General features: G+C 41.2%; 1 protein-coding gene across 8 annotated transcripts in view; it reads right to left on the reverse strand.

Annotated features, from left to right (window-relative positions):
- The window catches only part of PAM (peptidylglycine alpha-amidating monooxygenase), a 265,286-nt gene that overhangs the window by 34,579 nt on the left and 205,170 nt on the right, over positions 1-25,537 (reverse strand). For 6 of the 8 annotated variants that reach the window (XM_068247471.1, XM_068247470.1, XM_068247466.1 and 3 more), the window contains exons 15-17: positions 25,207-25,521; positions 10,017-10,146; positions 1,050-1,166 (exon numbers count right to left, since the gene is read on the reverse strand). In XM_068247471.1, coding sequence (XP_068103572.1) covers positions 1,050-1,166; positions 10,017-10,146; positions 25,207-25,521 — 562 coding nt within the window. The remainder of the gene's footprint in view (positions 1-1,049; positions 1,167-10,016; positions 10,147-25,206; positions 25,522-25,537) is intronic. The other 2 variants (XM_068247473.1, XM_068247472.1) reach the window with 1 other exon arrangement.

Genomic DNA, 25,537 nt, shown 5'->3' on the forward strand with positions numbered 1-25,537 from the left:
GAAGCATGCTGGAAAGCATAGCTACCTGTCTCCACACCATGTTCATGCTCATGTCTCCCCAGCATCACCATAACTGGCCGCTAGAGCTGGGGGCTCACAGTCATGTGACCACAGTCAGCCTGGACTTACACAACTGCTGGGGGTAGCTGTGGACAAGTTACGGTTATGCTTCCAATCCGTACTCTACATAGGGGGCAGAACTGACAAAGGTTTAAAGTGGAATTGTCAGCCACAAAATCAAATTCCATTTACCCACAGCTCTGTGTTTATTATACAGCCTGCAACCTAACCCTGCATTGCCAGCATGCTGTAATAAATCTCAGTCAGCCTGGCTCTATTAGGTACATTGCTGATGAGAAGGAAGCTTGCCATTTCCCCTCCCACATTCCCACTCCTTGCTGATTGGCTGAGGGCAGTTCAGTGTGGCACGAAGCTGAGAAGGGAGAAGCTACTGAAATCAGATCTATGCTGTGCTCACATGTTTTTACAAAGCAAGCTAGATATGACAGTGCAGTTTCTAGGAGAAAAAAAAAAGAGTAAGGGAGGAAATGACATCAGGATTGGCTTCGGTCATAAGAAGTAAAAATGGAAAATGCCAGGAACAGTTTTCTCTTGATTTACAAAATAAAATTCACCAAAATGGAAACATGGACAGTAGAATACATCTGTTATGTAAGTAGAACAAGTATTTATCTTCTTATATATGCGTTTTATTTCCTGGGATAGTATGGCTGTCCCTGCTGCTTTAAGGCAATTTTATAAAGGGGAGGTCTGACAGTGAACTTATATAGTGGTAAGTCTAGTAGATAACCTGCAGTTCGGTTCCTAACCAACTATACAAAAAGGATATTAAAACAAACTTGATTAGTTCATAAAAAGGTTTATGAATAAAGTTTAATTTTTATATCCTATTTGTGAATACAGCAAACAAACAGTGGTACGTAATATTTACAAACAAAGCCCGAGATTCTGATATGACACCGGTTTCAGATGCGTCTCGCGGGAACACATAAGATTACACTACACTATGACAATGTCATTAAACTTACAGATTTCTGCCAGCTGACTTCAGAATGGTAGAGCTGTTTGGATTGACAACGAGAATAGTGCTCTCCTCAATTGGCCCGATTCCTCTTTCTTGATAGACAAAGTTGGAGTCGAATGAGCTGTAAACACAATGGTATTAGGAGATGAACAATAGCAATTTTCATTATTGATTCATGAAGCTCCAACATCTTCCATGGACAAATATGGGCATTACAGACAATACACAGTTTTATACGATACCTAGTACCAAAAAATGGTAATGTAAGGAGGAAAAATTACATTAGCATTGATTTTAAATGAGATATCACAAGAAGAATCCTGCTGCAATATCTGTAGGCTAAGAGTCCAATTTTTATTTTGGCATTAGTGGACAAACAGTAAATACAGCTATGACTAAGGAGCCATGTGTTTGCTCCAATACCTGTGAGCTGTATTTGCGGTTTGTCCACTAATGACATGATAATAATTGGACTTTTAGCCTAGAGACTGTGCAGCAGGATTCTTATTTTGATATATCTACAAATTGGCTTGCTGGTTTCCTGCCCCGACTGTCGGGAGTGGAGTGGTTGCAGCGACCTCTTCTTGTGCTTGAACACCATTGCTTTTTAATATTGGGCTTTTTGGTCTCATTTAGGCCTTTATTTTATCCCTTATACTCTCCTAGTGGTTCTGGGTCACCATAAGCTGTCTGGGTATTCCTCAGTACCAAGAAACAAAAAGGAAAAGGGTCCTGCTTATATCAACAGTAACCAACAGGCTGGACGGGTGCCAATGCTGCAAATTATACAGTTATCACAAGAGCAGGATCTTCACCAGGCAACCTAGGCAAGGGCCTGGGGCCTAGCGTGTGTCAAGGAGCCCACCAGCCACCTTCTCTGACCTCTCATCACTATAGCTTACCAAAAAGTGCACAAGGGTGTTCCAAATCTACTACCTTGCCTAGGGCCCCGTTACATCTTAATCCCCCTCTGCTACCTTAACAGTGCTGAGGGTACTCTCTGATACAAATCTGACTTCTGAATGAGCTGCTGGCCCTCCCCCACACACTACATGAACCTTGTATGAGGTAGCTGTAAGAAGAAGGCATTGCCATGTTGGTAAGGCTACATATCACCTGTTCATTCAGATTTCGGCAATCTACTTTAGACTTATTTAGAGTGTAACTGCAATACAGTTAGAGTGTAATTGCAATTACCGTTGTAAAGCAGAATCCCAGGATTCATCCAGCCTGTCTATCTCCAGCCCCATAAAACATGATGCTAGAGGTGCCATTACATAAAAATTCTAAGTGGCCAAATCTACAATACACTGCAGCATTCTTCTTCCTGCCTGGACCTCACATGCTGATCCAGCCTGATAACAGAAGGTCATCATAGTCACCTGTGCCTTCAGATATCCAGGAACTTTACTGGCCCTTAACTTCATTGTTTTATCGGGGAGCAATCTCAGGATTCTTTTTTTTACTAAAACAAGGAAATTTAACAATAGTGCCTTAAGGAAACCTGAGCTCAGAGGCATATGGAAGTTTATATATTTATTTCCTTTTAAAAAGGAACCCAGCCTCTCTCTCTAAAGCCCCCTCTACACCATTCAATTCCAAGCAAGATCGATCAAATTCGATTGGATCAAATTTGATTAGATCTATTAAATCAGACATGTCCGATTGGGATTAGTTTTCAATGCATATTGATCACATGATCGATCAAATCCCGGACATGTCGGATTTAATCTATCTATTGGAATCCGATCCAATCGAATTTGATCGATCGCGCTTGGAATTGAATGGTGTAGAGGGGGCTTTATACTTTTAGCCAGAGACCCTGAATGAGCATGCAGAGCAGATGCTCTGACTGAAGTATGACATAGTTAGCCACATGCTGGTTTCAGGTGTATGATTCAGACACTAATGCAGCTAAATAGATCAACTGAATTGCCAGGCAACTGGTATTGTTTAAAAGGAAATAAATATAGCAGTTTCCATATCCCTCTCACCTCAGGGGTACTTTAAAAAAATGCATTATGACCAAATGTTTACCAATCAACATAGTAGCGATCGGACATAGTAGCTACCGATATCTAATTAATAATTTTGTCCCATTTTCTCCAAAGTTCTCTCTACCAGACAGCACAGGCCACCGACGTGCTTCTACCCGCAACTCCGCTAGAAAGGTCTCTGCATCTTGCTGAAATGGCAGCGGTAGTGGTAGACCAGCAGCAAGCCATAAACTAACACACACACACACATTATGCTCTGACACTTACATTCTCTCTCCCCCCCCCCCCCCATGCTGTTTTTGTAACACATTTACACACAATAGCCTAGGGGGAACATAAGAAACTGAGCGGACTAAGGAGCAGGATACAGTTTGGCATTTGAGTGGTGGTGACATATAGACAGGCCCAGATTTACTTCACAGGAGCCTATAGGCACAGATGTCCTGCCACCTTAGGCTTCACCCTCCATAAACCTAACAACTCTCAGAAAACCGCACCACAAGTGTGCCGGCGGTCCCAGCTGTCACTTCTCCCTTACTTTCCTTTCCTAGGTAGCTACAGGTGTCTCTTAGCATAAGTTAGCCAGAGGTACCCTCAGTATGCAGTAGCTAGAGGTGCCCCTGACTGAAGGAAGATCTCGTAAGTGGAATGCTGAGAGCTGGGTGAGTAACCTCTCATTTATGCTCTGCTCAGGACCCTGCATAGGGAAGAAGGGAGGGAGCCACTCTGGGACTGGAGGGAGCTGCCTTTCCATCATCAGGCGCCTGTAGGCACGTGCCTATAGTGCCTTATGGTAAATCCGGCCCTGCAGATTAAATAGATTTCTTACAGCATATACACAATCTGCCACCACGCTGGCCTCCTAAAATGAAGCTCCCATCAATAATAAGATTAATTTTATTGTTGTTGCAACTGAACACAAAGAAGAAGCATACATGACAGGATAATTCTATATAATTTTAGATGTCATTTACTGATATTTTTATGTCTGAAGTACAGAGAGCTGAGATTTAGTAATGTGGCTTTGTAATCGTTTTGTAATACTGCATCTAAACAGCAGAGGGCAGAAATGTCAAAATAATGGAAACCAGGAGGCTTGTGAGACACTGCAAGCCCTGTACTGCTGTAACAGGAGTAAGCGGAGATGAAGAATCAGGGTCCCATAGAACAGTGTTTCTCAACGTTTTATTGGAATGTACCCCTTTTAAAACCCAGCACTCACCAAGTACCCCCTAGCATAGTAAACGTCACAAGTACCCCTTAACAAATACATATTTAATTGTAGTACATGATAATTGGTTCTAAACAATTTTCAAGCTTTTACTATTGCTTTTAATTAGCCAAAACACTAATTCGGTGCTGTTTAACATTTAACATTAAATCTAAATGCGCCATTCTTGGTTAAGTATATCAAGCCTGACTACCACTGCAACCATCAGAAGTACCCCCGGGGTACGCGTACCACACATTGAGAACCTAAGTCATAGAGAATAATGTAAATATCAGACTTTCTGGCCTGAATCTACCATTTGTAGAAACGGGTATCCAGACCTCAGTTCCTACTCCCAGCTCACCTCTTAGGAGAGCAGCTGTTCTGTAACTCATGGGCCCCATACTAGTTGGGTGCAGTAAGGAGGAACATGTGCAGATTCACTGTCAGTATACATACAACTAGTGTGCAGTATTCCTCCAATATACAGTACAAAGTGAGGACAACCATTGCAACAAGATCTTTGTATGCCCACAGCCTCTTGTACCACCTGGGTTGATGTCAAGCAGACGCAGAGAGGATCAACATCACTAAGTTAATAAAAGCTCTTTTTAAATAGAGTCTGAAGAAGGCTTATCAGCCAAAAGCTTTTTTTTTCAAAACTTCCTGCTCTTTTATTCAAGCTGCATTAAAAGCATAGAATGAGCAAAATTAGCTGAAATCCAACATCAGCCTGCCGTTTTGGGCTACTTGCCCTTCTTTGTAAAGTATTTCGGCTGCGGAGCCTGAAGAAGGGACAAGGAGTGGAAAACCAGCAACAGCCTGCTGTTCTGGACTGACTACACACATTCTATGCTTTTGATGTAACTTGAATACAATAGATTATTTTCTAAATTCTTAGTGGGGATGACCTGCTGTACTCCTACTAGTGTGCAGTATGTACAAGCCTGACCATAGCAGCTCCCATCTGGGGGGCTAACTACAAATCATGGGGCACCCCAGAAAAGGTTGATGGGCCCCTTAATCCTCACACCTCTTCCTTTGCCTCTTCTTGGTGACGCTCACAGTCTGGAGGCCCATCTCACAAGGCTCAAAAAACAAGTGTGGCCATCAGGATCTTCACATTCGTAACATGTATAGCCACAAAAACACCTGGTCTGGAGTATAGCCCCATGTATGGGAGGGAGGGAAGGTAAGTAGTTGCCCCTCCATCACACCTCTGGGCCCCCCTGCAATCACAGGGCCTGCTCCCCCTAGTTACATCGCTGCTTCTATCTGAAGACTCTCAGACAGGAGATTTGCTTTGCTGCACAGTCTCATCAACTTGTCAGAATCACCAGAATAATCTTGTAATCATTTAGTACACCAATTATTACTGATTATTAATCAAAATCATTGATTACACTGTGCACTTGTCTGTAGGCAGACAAGTGCACAATACCTGTAATACAGACAATTATTCTGCTTGCCAGAGTACATGCCCTGATCCTGCATGGAGTGTCCATAGCAACGCATCAGATTCCTCCTTCCACCATTTCAGACCCCCCCCCCCCCCCCCAATAATGAAATGTGATTTCTGGCCGGTGAACGTGCATGATACTTACTTACTGATGTCACACACAGTCACAGAGTTCTGTATCCATTTATACAGTGATGGTAAGTATCATTCTTTAAAATCCTGCACAGTTTAATTAAACATGGACATACACCATACATTTTTTTTTTTTTTATTTTTTTTTTAGATCTTTCAGTCAATTGTATTTCTTGAAACAAATCCCACCAATTCACCATACACTGTTTTTTTTTTCCTGAAAAATGATCACAATTTTCCACCACGGCCAATAGATGAATATTGAAATATTAAAAAAAAATGATTATTATTTGAGAGCAAAAAAAATGACATTGCATTTTTCTATACAATTCAGCATTTTTATAAAAAAAAAATCTGACTTGGTTGAATTGTTATGACCACCTTTACTTATTCTTTTTAACAATTTCCCTTCCCTATTCAAAACATTACAGCATAATATTAATAACTAAATAAACCCTCTCTGGGCCCTTCTGCACCTTTGAACAACTTTCCCCCTCTTCCCTTCTCATCCAATAGTACGTAAGCAACACTTCTCACCTGCTTCACTAGCTGTAACTCCTACTTCAGCCTGATTTCTGTCCTAACCAAGCTACTGAAATTACCATAGCTAGTGACTGTTGTACTCAGTGGCATGGCTAAGGAGCTGTGGGCCCTGATGCAAGTTTTACAATGGGCCCCCCAAGCGCTCAATACATAACAATTGATACGGTGCACCAAGACCTGGTAATGGTAACTACAGTGTCAGAGGTGCAAGAAGGGGATGGGGAACAGCTAGTTAATGATTACCACTATTCAAAGTATCTATAGAAGTGATTATTATGAGCACAGGACCAATAGAGAGCTAATACTGTAGTTGAGAAGGGGCCCATCGGGGCCCCTCTGGCTCAAGGGCCCCGATGCAGTCGCAACCTCTGCAACCCCTATTGCTAAACCCCTGGTTGTATTGGTTACTGTTTCATACTTATACCTTATGGTCTGTTTTTATCTGATTATACCTTCAAATTCCTATTAAAGCATCCAAGGTCTTCATTTTTCTTTGCTGTTTTCTTATTTCATCAATAGGACAAGCTCATAAACTAGATTTAAGCTAATTTAGATTTTAATATTATTTATATGCTAATAATACTTTTTTAGATTTTAATATTATTTATATACTTTAAGACTTTTTTTTTTTTTTGCTGGATTTCGAGATATGATCACTGTGATTAGCTGACAGTGATCACAGGGTCAGGAGCCAATGAAATCGTCTCCTGACCGGCGTATAGAGCTCAGACCTATAGAGCTACTTTGTAAATGTTTAAATATAAAAGAAAACCATGTAATATCTAAAAAAAAAAGTCATTTTTAGGAGTAGGTAGATAAATACAAGTGTTTATTTCCTCAGTTTATTTTCCCCTCGGGTTCACTTTAATGAGAAAACCTGTCATTTTCTGTCAGGTCAGAGTCGCAGCCCCCTCTCCTCGTAAGAAATCAGCTCATGAGACCAGAACAGGTGCACAGAGACTTTTACAAAATCTATATAAATTGCTCCATTTTCTTGAAAAAAAGGTCAGAGAAAAATGGTTTTCCTGGCTTTGCCCAGCTCTATAAAACACATCTGCAAGGGACAATAACAAGCGGGAGGTTCACTTCAGAACCAAATTACATCTTGCAGATTTCTACTTGTGAATGCAAATAGTGTTCTTGTGACTTTATGCACGACACATTACTGATGTCACCTCTGAAAGGGTTGCCAGTTATCTCTATGTAACAGCGCTTCATTTAGCAACAGATAATAATAACAGCAGATGCATTATGATGCAATTTGCTCCTAAGGAGAGGCAGGGCTAATGAATCTCAACTTCACAGCTGACAGAGCAATTCTGATTCTCTGTAAAGCACATAGATGTCAATGGAAGCTATAACACAGCCTGTAAGTCCACCAGAGACCATGGCCCTTGCTCCCTCAGAGAAAATGACTGATCTTTATGGAGTAAGACTGGTCAGTGTAAAGGTATTCACTCAGCTCTACACATTTTTAACATTTCTCTATAAAACGCAAATGCATCTTAGTAAAATGTCATCCCTTGACTTCTCCATTGATTTACACCCCACTATCGTATTTCCTCAGGATGTACTCTCTGATTGATCTTTACCTATCTTGTCTCCTGAAAGTGCTCAATACAGCCGGAGCTGTCACAACTGCTACATCCTGCACTTGCTAGGCGACTACATGTTAAAAAGCGGCTCTGCCTGAAAATAAACCTGGAAGGTTTAAGATAAAAGTTACACAGTTACATCAGTAGGAGAATGCTCCTGATACTCCTTGCGACCTGCACTAACTTGCGTCCTGCACTGTGGCCACCCTCCCTTCTTGGTATGAGTGCGGCCGCACTGCACAGCCGCCAGTGAGTTCCCACCTGCTAAGTAGCAAGGAGCTGCTTGTGCATGGAGAACTAAGCTGTGCACAAGCGGCTCCAAGTCACTAGGCACAGATTGTTCCTGCACAGTGTGGCCGCACTTGTACATAGATGAATGCGTGGCTGCAAGCAATATTCAACTTTAATGTCTTTATTCTTTATAGAGTCCTGGCAGAGGAACAGAAAGACGATGGAAGACCAGGGAAGCTTCTGGACTATTCACAGACCCCCACCTCACTGAGGAAAGTATGTACCGTTTGTGTTTTTTATTTGACTTCAGGTTAGTTTTAAGAGAAGCCACATACAATACTATAAGAAAGTTCTTTCTTTTTCAGTCAAGTGACAAATCTGATTGGACCTGTTTTTATTGATCTAAGTCGATTGGGATTGGATGATTTTTCTGATCAATTTTGATGAAACTTGAATGGTGTTGAATGGACTGTCGATTTTTTAATTTATAGACCCCAAGCAATTTTTCATAATTGAGAAAAAAAATTAACAAATTGTGCATGATACATTGGTCATATCTTTCAAATACAATCAGAAAAACGATTGTAATTCTCAAATATAAAACATTGTAATGTTTGTGGCCACCTTAAAGTGATTCCAAACTGAAGCTCGGGATCAAAATCAGATAGTTACCTTAATGCCTGCTACACACGATGCAATTTTCTGAGAGATTTACTGTCAGATCAAATATTTCCAATATGTCCAATGTAATTAATCGGAAATCAGATCAGACATGTTGTAAATCGATCTGACAGTAAATCTGTCAGAAAATTGCATCGTGTGTACCTAGCATAAGAGAGGGAAGCCTCAGGATCCTATTGAGTCTTCCCTCTCTGATCTCAAGCCCCCTGTTGCTGAGCGCCGCCCCCCTCCGCATTGGGGCTGCACAGCTCTTCCTCCAGAAGCGTAGCCACGCAATCCCGCCCGCATGTGCAGTACCACAGAGCCCGTGGCCCCAGCTTACTACACATGCTCAGGCAGGCTAGGTCGTCTATTGCATGGCCACGGTGGAGGAAGAAGAGCTGCACAGCCCTGATATGATTAGAGACATCGCTAATCTTCTGGGGGGCCGCAATCAGCAATGGGGGGCAATACAGCAGGGGGGAGGGGGAAGCCTCAATACGATCCGGAGGCTTCCCTCTCTTTAGGTAGGTATCTAATTTCGTACCCTGCTTTGGCTTTTGGCTCGGGTACTCTTTAAAGCAGATCTCCAGATAATCCACAAAATATATCAGTGCAACCAAAGAACACCCACATTATCAGGATATAAATATCAGTTTACAGTTAAAGTCCTAAAATACCCATTTATCTAAAAGAAGGAGTCAAATGACTGTCTTTCACTTCCTCCTGCCCATTCTCAAAGCCAGAAGCAATCTGACTGAGGTCTCTGTACCTGCACAGAAAGGCCTACAGAAGGGCGTGTCCCAAATGACCAGAATGCCTGACCTGGCCTGGCAGTCCATTAGATGGTGAGGGATATGTAAGGCATGATTATATATGAAAGGCTTTTTAATATTTCAAATTCTGAAATTTATCAGAGTTTCAGGTATTGTTCCTCGTTCACTTTACAGCATAGACTCATCCTACTCCTACTTTCCAATAAGGATAAAAGGCTAATAAATTTAAGCCCAGCCACATGAAAAAGTACTATTCTATTTCTGTAACTGGAAATGCATTTTAAAATATGTAAACAGGCTATGTAAAATAATTGTCACAAAAATGTTTTCTATAAATATAGGTAATTTTTAAATATATTGCTACCTACTTTTCATCCCACACATGATCACCTCTATGAAATATAACTAAGTTGTTGTTGGGATCCAGCGCCAATCCTGATACTTGTCCTAATTTGAGTTTCAGTCCTGGCCAATCAGTGACTTCTTCTAAATGTACATCTACAGCGGAAAGAGAAGAAGCATAAACAGTAATTACAAAACAAAGACAACTTAGGTAAATTAACAACATACACAGGATTAAAGATGGGGTCATGCCAAAGATATTATTAATAATTAAAATGAGCACAAAACAATAAAGCAAACCTGAAATTAAAATAAAATTAGATAAACAATTGCATCCAACCTCCTTGTTATGAAAATGACTTTTTTAGAATGCCAGTTTTACTTTCGTCCTAAAAGCTAAAAAAGTAGGTTTATGTTTTATTGTCTCAGCTGAATGAAACACGACTTTAACAGTCTGACACAGCTCAGGTCTTCATAGAAGTAAAAGATGGAAAAAACTGAAATTTTGCAATTGCTCTCTCACCAGTAGCCTCCTACCTAGCCAAAAAAAGAGGTGGGTGAAGGACACTCCGAGAAAGAAACACAGAGCTTAATGGTGCAATATGTCACTTCATTCTTAAGAGAAGGAACGTCTTGTGAAATATGTACTCACAAAGGTGGGTTGCGTGAAGGGCAACTAACCACATAGAGCAGGTGGAGAGTACAAGCCCGTCTCCACTCGGGTACCCCCAGGAGTAGCCGGATGTGGGGTGGTCGCACTCTTGAGAAAAAAAAAAGGAATAATGCCAACAGTGGGTTGGCCACTGTGAACTATAACTGCCTCCCCTTTCTGAAAAGAGGGGAATGGGGAGCTAGCACAACAAAGGAAAAGAGGTGTCAAGTAAAGATAAATTTAGATTAAAATAAAACAAAAAAGATAAGAGGTGGCTTACCTCTCAGACGACACAATCAATTTTTAAAGGAAAAAAAAATCAATTTTGCACATGCAACGCATTTCATGAGTACATGCCCACTTCATCAGGCCAGTAACAGTGCCGCAAAGTATTAACCTTTGAAGCTCAAGTGGCTCTACGAGCTAAGCTCGAGATGCCCTCTGAGCTTTAAAGGCTAATACTTTGCGGCACTTTTACTGGCCTGATGAAGTGGACATGTACCCACAAAATGCGTTGCCTGTGCAAAATAAACTGAATTTTTTCTTTCAAAATTGATTGTGTCTTCTAAGAGGTAAGCTACCTCTTATCTTTTTTTTTATTTTAATCTCTTTTTAACTTGGTTTTATCCTTACTGGGTGCCTTTTTACATTTCTTGTGCATCTGATACAGCCAGCCAGGTAGTAAAAACAGTTTATGTATAAACCTTTGCACGTTAAAAATTATGATATATTATTCACAGTATACATAAAAAAAAACCACAAGTGTGAACTGGGACTTTAAAAACTCCTGCTGCTGCTAACTTTTGAAGGACATTTTTTAAAACACCGTTTGATACAAATCATATTCATATTTGATGCCCCATCCAATGAAACTTGATAGAGTTCACCTTTAAATGGTAATAAGTCATGATTATTTGTGATTTTATAGGAGCCGGTATTACTTTATCCCACAAGACTCCAACAGCTAAGTAGGAATTAATGCCCGTATTGCCCTCTGGGACAGCGAGGTATAAAATATGTTCTTGTGGCAGCAGTGGCAAATATTGAGCAGATGATGACAAATGTGAGGACATGATAATTGGACAGCTCATTTAAGTGACCAAGAGGTTATTAAAAAATGTCCAGACTTAAAATAATAAATCACAAGACCAGGAGGTGAGTGCCAAGCGAGCTGGAGCAGAGCAGTATAACATGCCTGCTGCACTATTCATTGCATAGCAAGTGCTGGGTGAGCCAGCTATCACTGCTATTATGGTGCCTGATAAATTAGTATTTCCCATTGTAATTATCTCCACTCCATGCCAACTATTCAGCCATGCCAACTCATTGTACTGCACAGAACTCTTGGTTGCTCCCACCTCAAAGAACAATTGGCAAAATGCTGAGGCCACATCCACAGTGGGACGTTTCTTTGCCAGCCATGGGCTTTTGGGTCCGGACGGATTAGATTTCGGAATTCTAATGTAGTCTAATGATTTCGGGTGTGACGGCAGAATGGGGAGGTTAACTTACCCAGACGTCGGGGTTTCATTATGCGTCATAGGCGTAATGAAAGCCGCGTTGCATTACTCACTACCGCAATTCCTCTTTCAAGCCAGAAGGAGGACGAGCAGTAGTGAGTGGTGAAATGTGGCTTTCATTACTCCTATGAGGCTGGACTCGAAAGCCCTTCCCTATTCTTTGCATTCCCCGTAAAATAGGAATGCAACAATGGAAATAAAAAGCCATACTGCACATTATGGCTGCTTTGCTTCACATACAGTGAAGCATACAGTCAATGACAAGTATGCTTCACATCTACTATTACCGCACACATTTTATCGGTAACGCACTGCATTACCATACTGCAAGCCGCTGTACTGCAAAGCACCTGCTGCACCGTGAATGTTGCATAGGTGGTGCATTATGAAGCTGTAAGCCGTGTTGCAAAGCGTTCGTTACACAGTACCGCAACACATCATGTGAATGGGGCCTAAGATCCAGATTGAAGATCTTGGAAAAAAAAAAGAAAAGCATGTTACCTTAAACTTCGTAAACTTAATGTGTGCAGGCAATGATTCTATAACCTGCAGTAAATGTTACTGTTACTACGACTAATGCTGACAGTGTAGGCCACGCTGCACAATATGCGCAACCCACATTACCTAACACAAGTTTTCCACAGGTAACAGGAGTCATATTTATTGAGCAAAGTAACTGCGCGCCATTTTATCGGGATTGTGTAACTTGCTATACACTTGCAACACTTACTCTGCCTGTTATACAAGAAATAGAAGTGTTGCATGTATGTAATGCAATTTGCATACATTGCTACATGTGGCCTCAATTCACGGAGCATTATCAAACGTTTATCAAACACTTTATCAAACGTTTGATAATTTACCTCATGGGTAAAATCTCACTAAGGTGTTATATATTTGTTGAACGTTTTATCGGTAAAACATTCGATAAATATATAACACATTAGTGAATTTAAAATGAGATTTTACCCATGAGGTAAATTATCAAACGTTTGATAAAGTGTTTGATAAATGTTTGATAATGCTCCGTGAATTGAGGCCACAGTGTGACTACATGACTAGCAGTGCTTTCTTAATTTCCCTTGTTCAATTTTGGGTTTAGTGAGCTTTAATGCATCTCCAGGCTGGGGATCATCAGACAACATACATTATCCAGCAAACCTAGCCTGGATTTATAAACAAAATTGCCCACTATTGGGTAGCAAAAGCTTGCAACCCTTGCATGGGTCATATTGGATCATAACAAAGGTTAACGTGTACCTAAGATGAGTAAAATATATCAAGCTGTATGTCAGAGGCCGGCACAGGCGTGGGACACTCCTGTGTATCGTGTGCAAAGCAGCTGTGGCCAAGAGCGTCATGCCATTTAAAGTTCAGAATTGGAATTGCACATGCTCAGGATACTCCCAACAATGGTTGCTATACACAGCAGCCAGAGTACAGAGAGGATGTGAAGGAAGGACAATGCATGCGCCTGGAGATCTGACCGGAGTTCTGAATGGGCCAAACAGCAGCAAAACAGATGGGAAGGCCGGATGCAACAAGGAGCCTGGAGGGCTCTGAAGAGCTCATAGATCATCGAGGTAAGTATGCTTCAAAGTATGTTTCAACACTGTTTTGTCCCCTTATGTGTTTTGTCCCCTTTATATGTCAAAGTATATAAGCGCTTATCAAAGCAATTTTGCAGCACTGGGGGGAGCGATTAGCCATTTAATAAACTTTATTATACTTACTGGGTCTCTGTATTACCTTCCTCTGTCCACAGCTCCGCCCCCTAAAAGAAGTGGTCACAGGAGCTTCTCTGATTGGGACCTCTTCCTTTAGGAGGTGGGGCTACGGACAGAAGACGGATGCCTGGTAAGTATAATAAAGTACTGTACAAAAAACAAACAAACATGTGAATCGCTAATCTGAAGCACTGTACAGTTTACTGTACAGTGCTTCCAAGCCTCGGGTAATCGCCATCGCAAACGCCCTAGGAATCACTGCACACAGCGCTGTGGTGGTTTTGAAGCACTGCAGCGATTCCTAGTGGGTTCCTAGCCTAAGATTCAGGTGAGTATATGGATGCTCTAACAGAGAAAAACGTATTTAGCACACAGCAAGAAACCCAGCTCACTGGAACGGTTCAGCTCAGAGCACAGCATCCAGAACATCTGAAATACTGAAACTCTTTGAAAACTGTAATTCCATTTGCAAGGATAGGATGAATCACATGCCACAGAAAACCTATTTAAAACCAGTGCTTTAATTTCTAGGTATGTTGTAGCTGGGATATCGAGTGCCCATTTGGAAGAAGGAAAACACACATATGAGTAGGATGTGTCTCAGTAAGACACTCATCTGATGCTGCACAAATATTGCTACAGTAAATGTTCCATTTCTGCAGATTGCTGGCTTAGTCACTGCAGAATGTAGAGGGAGTTAAGCTGCTCTTTTTTCTTTTTACAATTCTATGGCTCCTTTCCATTCAGTGCAGAAAACAAGACAAAGTACATATCAGTTCATATGTGGAAAACCGAGCTTGTAATAATATCCTAGAGAAAATCAAATTACACCTCCTCGGAAGTCTAAATTATACTGTATGTGGAACAAGATTTTATTTTTTTTGTTCAAGACTATTCATCCACCCTATGCTCTTGTAAAGGCTGTTAGTCAAAAATGATCCAGCATTTAAAAGGAACCTAAGGCGAGGTTTCCATATGTATTTCCTTTTAAAGGAGTTAACAGGGAAAAAGTAACAAAATAAGCGCTACTTACCCGAGGGGCTTCCTCCAGCCCTGAGCTCCCAGCATGTCCCTCGCCGCAGCTTTCGCCGCAGCTCCCTCCCGGTCCCCGGCGATGCAGTCAGGCCGACCTCCAGGCCTGGACCGGAGCGGGCTGCGCAGGACCACGTGGTGGTGATTGACAGCACCGCTCGCGCAGGCGCAGTAGAGGCCGATCTGGAGATCGGCCTGACGTCATCGCCGGGGACCGGGAGGGAGCTGCGGTGAACGGCTGCGTGCAGAGCTGCGGCGAGGGGCATGCTGGGAGCTTGGGGCTGGAGGAAGCCCTGGGTAAGTAGCGCTTATTTTGTTACTTTTGCCCTGATAACTCCTTTAAGCAATACTAGTTGCCTGGTAGCCCTGCTGATCTCTTTGGCTGCAATGATGTCAGAATCACACACCTGAAACAAGCATGCAGCTAATCCAGTCAGACTTCAGTCTTAGCACCTGATCTGCGTGTTTGTTTAGGATCGATGGCTAAAGGTATTACATGCAGAGGATCAGCAGAACAGCCAGGTAATATGCATTGTTTAAAAGAAAATAAATATAGCCGTTTCTATATTCATCTTGCTTTAGATTCCCTTTATGTTGTAGCGGAATCCATTGGGTGAGAGAGCAGCTGACTGCTCTTGGGGACTCCAGTACTGAGATCTTTCAACCAAAGGTCCAAGCTTTTACTTACCGACCAACTTGCAGACTTTCCGGTCATCTTGGGGTGTGCTCACACATCCTGGAGCATTCTTCATAATATTAAATACACTATGAATCCAGCTCCAATTAAAAAACAGACTATTTACTACTCCCATTTTCCAGAACGAATAAGTTCTGAGAGTGCAGTGATGGAGTCCTGACCCTGGAACTGCATCACAGGTGCTGCAATCAGGACTAAAGGTGGCTACACACACCATAACAGGTTTTAAATATATTTTCATCATTTTTCTTAGGCCTAGTGCACACCAAGCGTTTTGGTAGCCTTTTCAAAACCGCTGCCAGCTGTGTAAACGCTTGGCTAATGTATCTCAATGGGATGGTGCACACCAGCTGCTTGAGGTTTTTAGCAAACGTGGGTCCTGCAGCACTTTTGCGGTTTGCAGATGCGTTTCTGCCTCAATGTAAAGTATTGGAAAAGCTCAAACAGCTCTGAAAAACGATAGATCAGAGCGTATTTCCAGGCGTTTTTGTTACAGAAGCTGTTCAGTATCAGCTTTACTGTAACAATTTATGAACTCTGCTACACAAAAACGCTCCGAAAAACGCTAGGCATGTTTATAAAATCTGCCTAATATCACTCTGAAAATCTGCTTCAAAAACCTCTAGCGTTTTGCGGATCTGCTAGAGGTTTTTGGTGTGCACTGGGCCTTACTGATTGTAACTTTTCAAAAATCTGACCAATGCACCACACACCTATGTTCAATTTTACCCCAGTTATGAAAAAAAGTGATTGAAAATTCAGAAAAAAATTGCTTGTTCTGTACATCAAGTAATTGACAGAAAAATCCAATACTATTTTTTTTCTTTTATTGAATAAAAAACAGGAAATTCAATCACATTTCTCAAACTAATGAAAAAAAGCGCTTTTTTTATTGAATTGCTGTAAAATTGGGTCCCTTTATTGTATGGTGTGTGCTCACCTTAAGGGCCTAAGCAAATTACACTTCACTCTACATTGTAGGTAGTTGGGGTTTTTTACATAAATACACAAAAGAATGGCACCTGCATTGCTGGCTGTTGCAGTAGTGCTCCATTCAACTATCATGAATGGGAAAGATTTACACTGCACTCAAATTTTATGCAGCAGTGTGTTAGAATGCAATTCTGTGCAGTGCATTAGTGTGCCCATATGACAATGCTGTTTGATGTCCTTGTGTATCGCATGCTTACATTGCTGTAATCTGATCAGCAATATGGCAGTGTGTTCACATATAGTATGACCTCCTCCTGCTTTCCATTACAGGAGGGTGCTTGGCCCATATCGTAAGGGTGCTGACCACTATTTACTGGTCTGGGCCTAGAGAAGGAGCGCTATAATGGTTAGGGACCACTGTTTCATCGACTTTAATCGCTTTGTTTTGCAGACACTCTCGCAACTTAATAATTTGGAGGGGGGGGGGGGGGGGGAGGTGACAACTTTAGCCATTTTCTTCAACTCTAGTAATACTTCAAAAGCTCAAATGGAATAAGTCAACGCCCATGATAGGGTCCTACAACTCAGATATTATACAACGGAGTTAGCGGTGGTGTGTGAGGGTGGCCATGGCAGAAGCCAGTATAGTTAAATCTACAGCATGTCAGGATTTAACATCCATAAACACAGTGTAGATTTAACTACATGTGATCCTGGTTCACTTATTTGCGCTTCACATGAGACACGTAAAGCACAACATGAAGTGCAAATAAGTATGGGTGCTAAAGTGTGGTAAATGGTGAATTCAGGTTTCCAAATTTCAACAAACCGAATTCGAACACCAACACTAGTCCTGAAGCGGTTATTATTTTAACAAGCTGCACTGCAGGCACATGCCTGTGATCACTCTGGTGTTTAGCAAGGTCTCCCCTTTGAATGTTTGCATTTCACAGGTAGCTTTCATTGGAAAGGCTGTCCTACATGGCACAACTGTGATGGGTGTGTATGCATCCCAGAATCCCTAGGGATGTGAGGATCGCTCCACACTGTGGAATGGATGTGTCACCGAAGCAATGAAAGAAAGGCAGAGGAGAGAATTTTCTTTACAAGCTATACTGTTGTCATGGTTTTTTGTATGTTTTCTAACAAAACAACAATTATAATAGCTGCTAAACAAAGCTGAAAAATATTTCATAATATGCAGGTACAAGATGACCTTTCACAATGGTCACGTTTCTGACTGTATTTTTTGATCGCACCAAAATATAATATGGTAATTGGGGTACCCTATTCCCATCAGTACGCTTCGAATTGTGGGCAATCACAAAAGCGCTACATTTTTTCCAGAGTTTACGATTGGTCTGTATTTGTTTTTTAATACCCCCCGTGAATCACTGCTAAAAACTTGCTCATTTTAAATGGTGAAAATTTTAATCAGTATCACAAACGCAAAGCAATCGTGATTTTCCCCTATTTAAAAGGAGCCTGTATAGTGATGGTGGAAAAGACCCTGTATAGTGATGATATATGGTATATAGATTTTGTACTAAAGAGGAATAACCCTTTACACCATTTACATAGAACATCCATTCAATTTAAAGTGAACCTCCAGACTAATTTACTCAGCAGCACTGAAAAGGCTTGGTGTTTCTTTAACAGTTTCACAGCATCAGATCTTTGTTTTTCTTACCAAAGTCTCATTTTTAGCTTCACAGAAGAAAACTGTCCGGGCATTATTCCCCTGATGGTGTTCAAAGCATGATGGGATTTCTGATGTTGTTCTCGTTCTGCTGTTTTGGTGCAATTTTTTTTTTCCATTTGAGATTTGCAGCCTAGGGTGTGCAGCTGGGAGGGGTTATCAGGACACAGGACAGTTGGAACTGTGTTTCATGCTCCCTGTCACCTCCTTTCAACCAAAAATATGTCTGCCCTCATGAAAAAGATGGCTGCCCTCATGAAATCACAAACATTTGCCTGTTCTTTTAAAACAGGGTGGATAAGAGATTATATTACCTATCTATTTTAATTAACATAACTAATGTAACTTAATGACGGTATGTTTGTTTAGGTTAAAGTTCCCCTTTAAGAGATATACTATACATTTGTATGGTGGGATAACAGAACCCCCCCAAAAAAAGACCTTCACCAATAGCAAATACAGTGTTATCTTTTGAAAACCGAAATGATCCTGATGTGCTCTGGTTATATGGCCTTCATCACTCCAAGGTATGCAAGTTACCTAAAGGGCTATAACTTAATGGCTCTGCATGCAAAGTTTGTCCTGCAGGAGATTAAAGAGCTGATGTGCATAGCTCTGCCCCATTGTCCTGCTCTTCATTTTGATTCCCTGGTCCTTATTCAATTAACTTTTTCTCCCGAGTTTTCTCCTAGGAGATACTTTTTCACCTTCTCTTTAAATAACTTTTCAGCACAGATATGTCAACATTTTATTTCAATATATTGCTTGGTGTAGAAGATACCTAGAGTTCTCCTTTCTGTCTGTGTTATTGGTTCAGAACTCTCACAGAGCAGAAAGCCAACACTTTTCAGTCCCTTTTCTCCCCACCTACTTTGCAGAGGTGACTGCGATGACACGGTTATGTAGAGGGGATTGTATTCTTCTTTAGAAAAGTCCAGGCACACTTAGAGTAATCCTGGTCTGAAAGGAATGGAAAGTGGACAGTTCCCTTTAGGAAAGACTCTACCTGACTGCTGTGCTGATTGATTGATCATCTGATTTTAACACGTTCTGAATCACTGACCTCAGATCAATATCCAGATCAAATGTTTTGACTTCATTCTGACTCCACTGGCTGTGGATAGGCAGGCCATAGACTTGTGGCCATGGAGTGGATAGGCAGGCCATAGACTTGTGGCCATGCTGCTTACTGCTTTGACAATCTGGTTAAATCCAAGAGTTTATGGAACCTCTCTGCTCTGGCAGATATGTCATACTTACAACCTTCCATATCTAGATTTCCAGCAAATCAATACCCATTTTAGAAAGCCTTATCCACTTCAGAATTCCAAAATTCCACACATTTTTACCACAATCATAAACAAAAATAAATAATTAGGGATGGCCAATGAGATGCAAATAATTTCGAGTTGATTCAGGATTACGCAAATTTTGTATGTAAATCTATACAGCCCGAAAATGGACAGATCAAATGTTACCTCAGCAGGATTTGATTGGCTCATGTTCAAACTGCACACATTTGCATATATTTGCATACTGGTGCATGAACTCAAATATTTGAATCCCATTGACCATCCCTAGAAATAATTACTATAATAAACAGATTTATTGCAGAATATTTTTTCTACTATTTTGTTTTATCCATTTGGGAAAATGCATGTGTTTCACACAAATATGCATTTTTTTTTATAGGAGTCCAATACAGTGTTCCCACTTATTTGCATTTGTTTTGTTTTTTGTTTCAAAAACTCATATGCATTGCTTGCTGCCTTTTCATGCAGTTTATGTTTCTACTGAAGTCAACAGAAGTGTATAAAAACACACAAACACACAAATGCATGTTTCCCAGTATCTCTCAATAGATATGTAAATGGAATCTGAAACACGATTTAGGGCTGGTTCACATGGACTCTTGCGGAGCGTTTACCGCAAGCGTTCGGAACGTCGTGGTAAACGCTCCCATTCAAGTGAATGGGAGCGTTTACACCGAGCTTTTACCCGAACGCGGCGGTCGGGTCCCGATTTTCGCGAGCATTCGGGCTGCCCCTGGAAGCGACATGTTGCTTTCAGGGAGCGGCCAACCGCGACGGCTAATGTTCCCCTAGGGGAAGAAAAAAACGCGACCGCATCACGACGCGACCGAAGGCTACAGAAAGCCTGACCGCGCAGCCGCCACAATGCCACCAGACGCGGCGCCACGCAGACGTCCGTCTGAACCAGCCCTTAACCTGTTAACAGCCCTAAATGAGTTATCTTACTTTGAGATAATGCACTGCTTTTGTCTTCAGCTGACATAACTCGTTGTGCAGTAAATTCTTGGCTTGCTTTGATCTCTCTCTCCTAGCAGAAAACATATAAACTAAAAGCAGAAGTCCTCTTTCACTACACACTGCCCCATAATGACAAGTGACCATAAATACACAATACAGCAGTCCTATTTAGAAAATAGGAAATGTAACAAAGAAGACATTAAAAACCAAGTGCTAAAATAAATTGACCTGGAGCACTTTGTAAGCCTCTAAATAAAGTGGCTGCTAAAGGGTTAGGGCAACTGAAGTGAGAGGGATATGGAGGTTGCCATATTTATTTATTTGAAATACCAGTTGCCTGGCTGTCCTGCTGATCCTCTGCCTCTAATACCTTTAGCCATAGACCCTGAACAAGCATGCAGCACATCAGGTTTTTCTGACATTATTGTCAGATCTGATAAGATTAGCCGCATGCTTGTTTCTGGTGTTATTCAAACACTGTTGCACCAAATAGATCAGCAGGGCTGCCAGGCAACTGGTATTGTTTAAAATGAAATAAATATGGCAGCCTTCATATTTTTCTTGCTTCAGTTGTCCTTAAAATGCACAAAAGTGCAATGAAACATTAGTAGTGTTCTGCCCCCTGCAGAACTGGCAGAGGAAGGGATCCATTGCAAACCATCAACTAGGCATTAGAAATCACCATCAAATTTACAGCACTGTTGGGAAATATAACAAAAGGTGAAGGATCATAATTCTTAATACAAGGGGCCTGTGGGGCATTCAACAGTGAAGCAATTGATAAAGGCTGTATCATCCGTCTGTTGATAAAGTGAACCACTTAACACTGCAGCCTACAACATCAATAATAATGACTTTATTAGTAAATTGCCACATTAAGCTGATGCATTAGCTATGATGCCATGCAATTATTACTTATGTATTTAAATCCTGATCCATAAGAAAACGTCATACAAGCTCTTACTGCCGACATGTTTAAACACACACATAAACGGAAAAAAAGGAATGTAGTGAATGATTAATATGAGAAGGAGAGATGTATTTGGAAACACGGACTTGGCAGGCGGTGATGGGAAGACAGCCTGCAGTGCAGCCCACGCACAGATGTCTGCCATGCATACATATTGCTTACTTTTAAAAAGGATAATCGCCACATGCCATACTATTATCTGGCTTTCCACATTAGCAAAAAAAAAGACTAAACACAATCAATATCGTACAGACCACAACACGAGTTAAAACAAAAGGCTATGCCGTCAAGGTTTGCTGCCATAGAAACCTGAAGGGAATGAGTCAGGGCTTGGAAATTACACTGTGGAAACAGGCCTTACAATAAAAGGCCATTTAATAAACCAGAACTTCAGAGGCTCATCACGTCCTTATGCTTTTAAGTCTTCCAATGTGCCCTGTGCCCTTTCCCAATTGGCTTACTAGAGTTCATTTTGCAAATGAGATCCTCAAGTTTAAAGAAAGTCTATTTATATCTCTATAAAAAAAAAACCTCCAGTCTGCTGTGCAATTAGCGGCTATGGAGGTTAGACATCTATTAAGCATACATTTCACAGATGGGCCATTATCTGTATAATAACATTTTACTGGCTACTGTACGTACATGTATATTATGCGCCCTTGCACCACAGACGTCAGAATAAGGCAAACTGCGTAAAAGGTGTCTTGTTGTGGGCCAGACAAGATGCACATGGCCATATGTTTCTCAATTAGGATGGGGGACTTGAAGTGATGTGTAGCGTGATAAGATAAAGGTGTATATACAGTATGAAGCCTCATTAAAACTTGCTTTTTTCCTTTTTGAAAAAAAAGGCATGCAGATACACTGGAACCCTGCTAAGTCTACAAATGACCAGATAGTGACCCTCAATGCTACATAACTGGAGCGGAACTACAAAATGACAATGTACAATTGTATTTATCTTTAGGACTATAGGCATTGAACATTTTGAATGATGTCACTTCCTGCAGAACCTTGGTTTGGGTCTCTGGCGCTGGTATCTGAACACGTGCGCATCTCCAGCACAGCAACACTTGGTGCTAGCTAGAGGCCATCCACTAACTGCAGTCTTACCATTTGGTCTAGATATTGCTAGATAGACCTATTATGCCCTGATGAAGGGACATGCAAGTCCCGAAACATCGGCTTCTATGTGCAACAATTAAACATTACACTGGGAGTGTCGGCCTTCTCTGTTTATTTCCAATGGACTGTGAATCAAGTGCTCTGTGTACTCGGCCTTAGCACCCCTTAGAAAACCTTTGGCTTCTATCAAGGGTGTGCAGGAAGCACCAAGTTTCTCTGCAAATACATGTTAAGATATGCAGCAGAAGTCGGTGAGATAGTTCAATCTTGAAAGCTAGATTTTTAACCCTTTAAACCAAAATAAAAACATGGCAATTTAGGAAAATGTATTTAGGATTATTTAGGATACTATTGTTTATTTCATCACTTCAGATACACTTACAACTGATGACACATGCCGTCTTTATAAAAAATACAAGCTAGCTTAATAACCCAGTTAGAAAGATGGTTGGTCTGAAGCATGTGGCTTGAGATTTAAAAAAAATGGCAGCTTCACAGGTCGTATGATGAGATAAATATGGAGGCTGCTATACTTATTCCCTTTTAAAAACGCTTGGCTATTACATTGTTCTTTTGGCTTCAATGGCATCTAAGGCACTTACAACATGCATGGGGCAAATGGAGTTAACAGGACAACTGAACCGAAAGGGATATGGAGGCTGCCATATTTATTTCTTTAAAAAGCAGTACCAGTTTCCCAGCTATCCTGCTGATCCTCTGCCTCTAATACTGCTTGTTTCTGGTGTGATTCAGAAACTAATGCAGCCAAATAGATCAGTAGGGTTGCTGGGCAACTGGTATGGTTTAAAAGGAAATAAATATGGCAGCCTCCATATAACTCTCACGTCAGCTGACCTTTAAATAATAATATGACCTGGAAACTCATTCTGGGTCAGAAACTGAAGGCATTATAGACAGATTATCAGCACCACAGCCAGGCAAGTAGCTTTTTCCCATAAACAAAAGTTAGTAGCAGCATCTTACATATTCCTCCTACTACAGATTCCTCATACCTCTAAAGCAGCCCTGAAGTGAGAGGGATATGGCGGCTGACGTGTATTTCCTTTTAAGCAATGCAAATTGCCCAACTGTCCCGCTGATCATCTGCCTCTAACAACTTTATCCACAGACGTAATGATAAAAATCCCGCTGCACCAGATGGTAGGGTGAAGTGAAAAAATCTTTATTCTGTTACTCCATGTCAGTGTTACAGATAAAAGCTCACGCGTATCGGAGCAAAAGATGGCTCCTTAATCATAGCTATGATTAAGGAGCCATCTTTTGCTCCGATACGCGTGAGCTTTTATCTGTAACACTGACATGGAGTAACAGAATAAAGATTTTTTCACTTCACCCTACCATCTGGTGCAGCGGGATTTTTATCATTACTTTTGGATCATTTGGCCTTGAACTTCCCTGCTCCCATTTGGGACTATACGTGAGTGTAGCAGTCTCTCTTTTCTATGTACTTTATCCACAGACCATGAACAAGCATTCAGATAAGCTGTTTCTGACTGAAATCTGACTGTATTAGCCACATGCTTGTTTCAGGTGTTTGAGTCAGACACTACTGAAGCCCGGAATAGAAGCAGGATACCAGGCAACTGGTGGTGTCAGACTCTAACATGAGCAAAATAGGGATTCAAATAATGTCTGTGCAATTTCTAGATGCTCTGTACTCAGACAAACCAATCAATACAAAATAAAAGAGATGTCACTGCTGGGTTAGTTTTAAAAGGTGCAAGGTGCATAGTTGCCTAATCTTAGTTTGATTAACCCGAGTCATTGACCCAGAATAAGCTTGAAGTCTGACGTGTGAGGACATCTCAACTGTGGACCTGGGACTCAATGAACCAATAGCAAACATGACAACTGTGTCTCCTGGTCCCATAGTGTTAGCTTGCCACATGTATGTTCAGCCTGGTGTATAGATTTAGAAGGAAGGATGGTCTTCATGTTCGAAAAAACAGCAAGGTTTCTGTGGTTGTTTAACTAACATAGCTTAGATTAATCATGGAAAGCATGATGAAAAGTAATTAATTGCACTGCTAGAGATAAATGGGTGGTGAAGATGGGAATACGAAATAACTATCGTTAGGTGGAATTAAAACAATATTTTTTCTACCAGCCAACTGACTGAGGAAAGGCCCTTTACACCACCAATCTATTCTTTACTGTGTAAGCTTTGACCAATTCCTGATGTACAAGTCCGAAGGCTGTCTGTCTACATAGCGGTCAATGGTGATAGGCAAATCTCCCATCAGAATAAAGATGTTTACTTCTTTATGTCTAGCCTCAAGATATCTGATTGGTAGAAATGAGTAATGCCTAAATTCTACCTTGTGGAAATCACACCAAGGCTGGGTAATTTATTAAAACATGTTTTAAGGAGGTGTCCAGCAGCACCAACTGCAAATGTGTCTACAAATTGAACACAACAGCAGATTGAATTTACAATCTAAGGAGGTATCGAAGCCAATCATTCATGGTTATGCCTCTGTAGGTTTAGGTCACTCATAAAATTCCCTTCAGGTTTTTGCTAATGTGGGCCAAGCATTTGCACAACCATCTAAGAAGACTTCCCCACCAACCTCCTGGATGCTGCTTGTCCACGCCACCAAAGTCAGCCTGCTGCACCAGGGACAGCATATTACTCCCTGGTGGTCTCAACGTGGATTCTAATCTGTGAAATTTGTGAATTCGATCTCTGACCAGAATGGCATCGGGCCTCTCCTTATGTGCTAATACTTGTCTGGATATGTACCATCCAGGGTCTTTCTTGTGCACCACATCACTTATCTCCTCTACGAGATCGGAGTTTATAAAATCACTTGGGTTATATTTATGCACATGAACAACATCTTCCCTTTCGCCTAGCAGTTTGGAAAGGACGGAATAGAAATCACCTGTGCAGGGAGAGAA

This window comes from Hyperolius riggenbachi, chromosome 1 (assembly GCF_040937935.1).
Source record: "Hyperolius riggenbachi isolate aHypRig1 chromosome 1, aHypRig1.pri, whole genome shotgun sequence".
Classification (NCBI taxonomy): Eukaryota; Metazoa; Chordata; class Amphibia; order Anura; family Hyperoliidae; genus Hyperolius; species Hyperolius riggenbachi.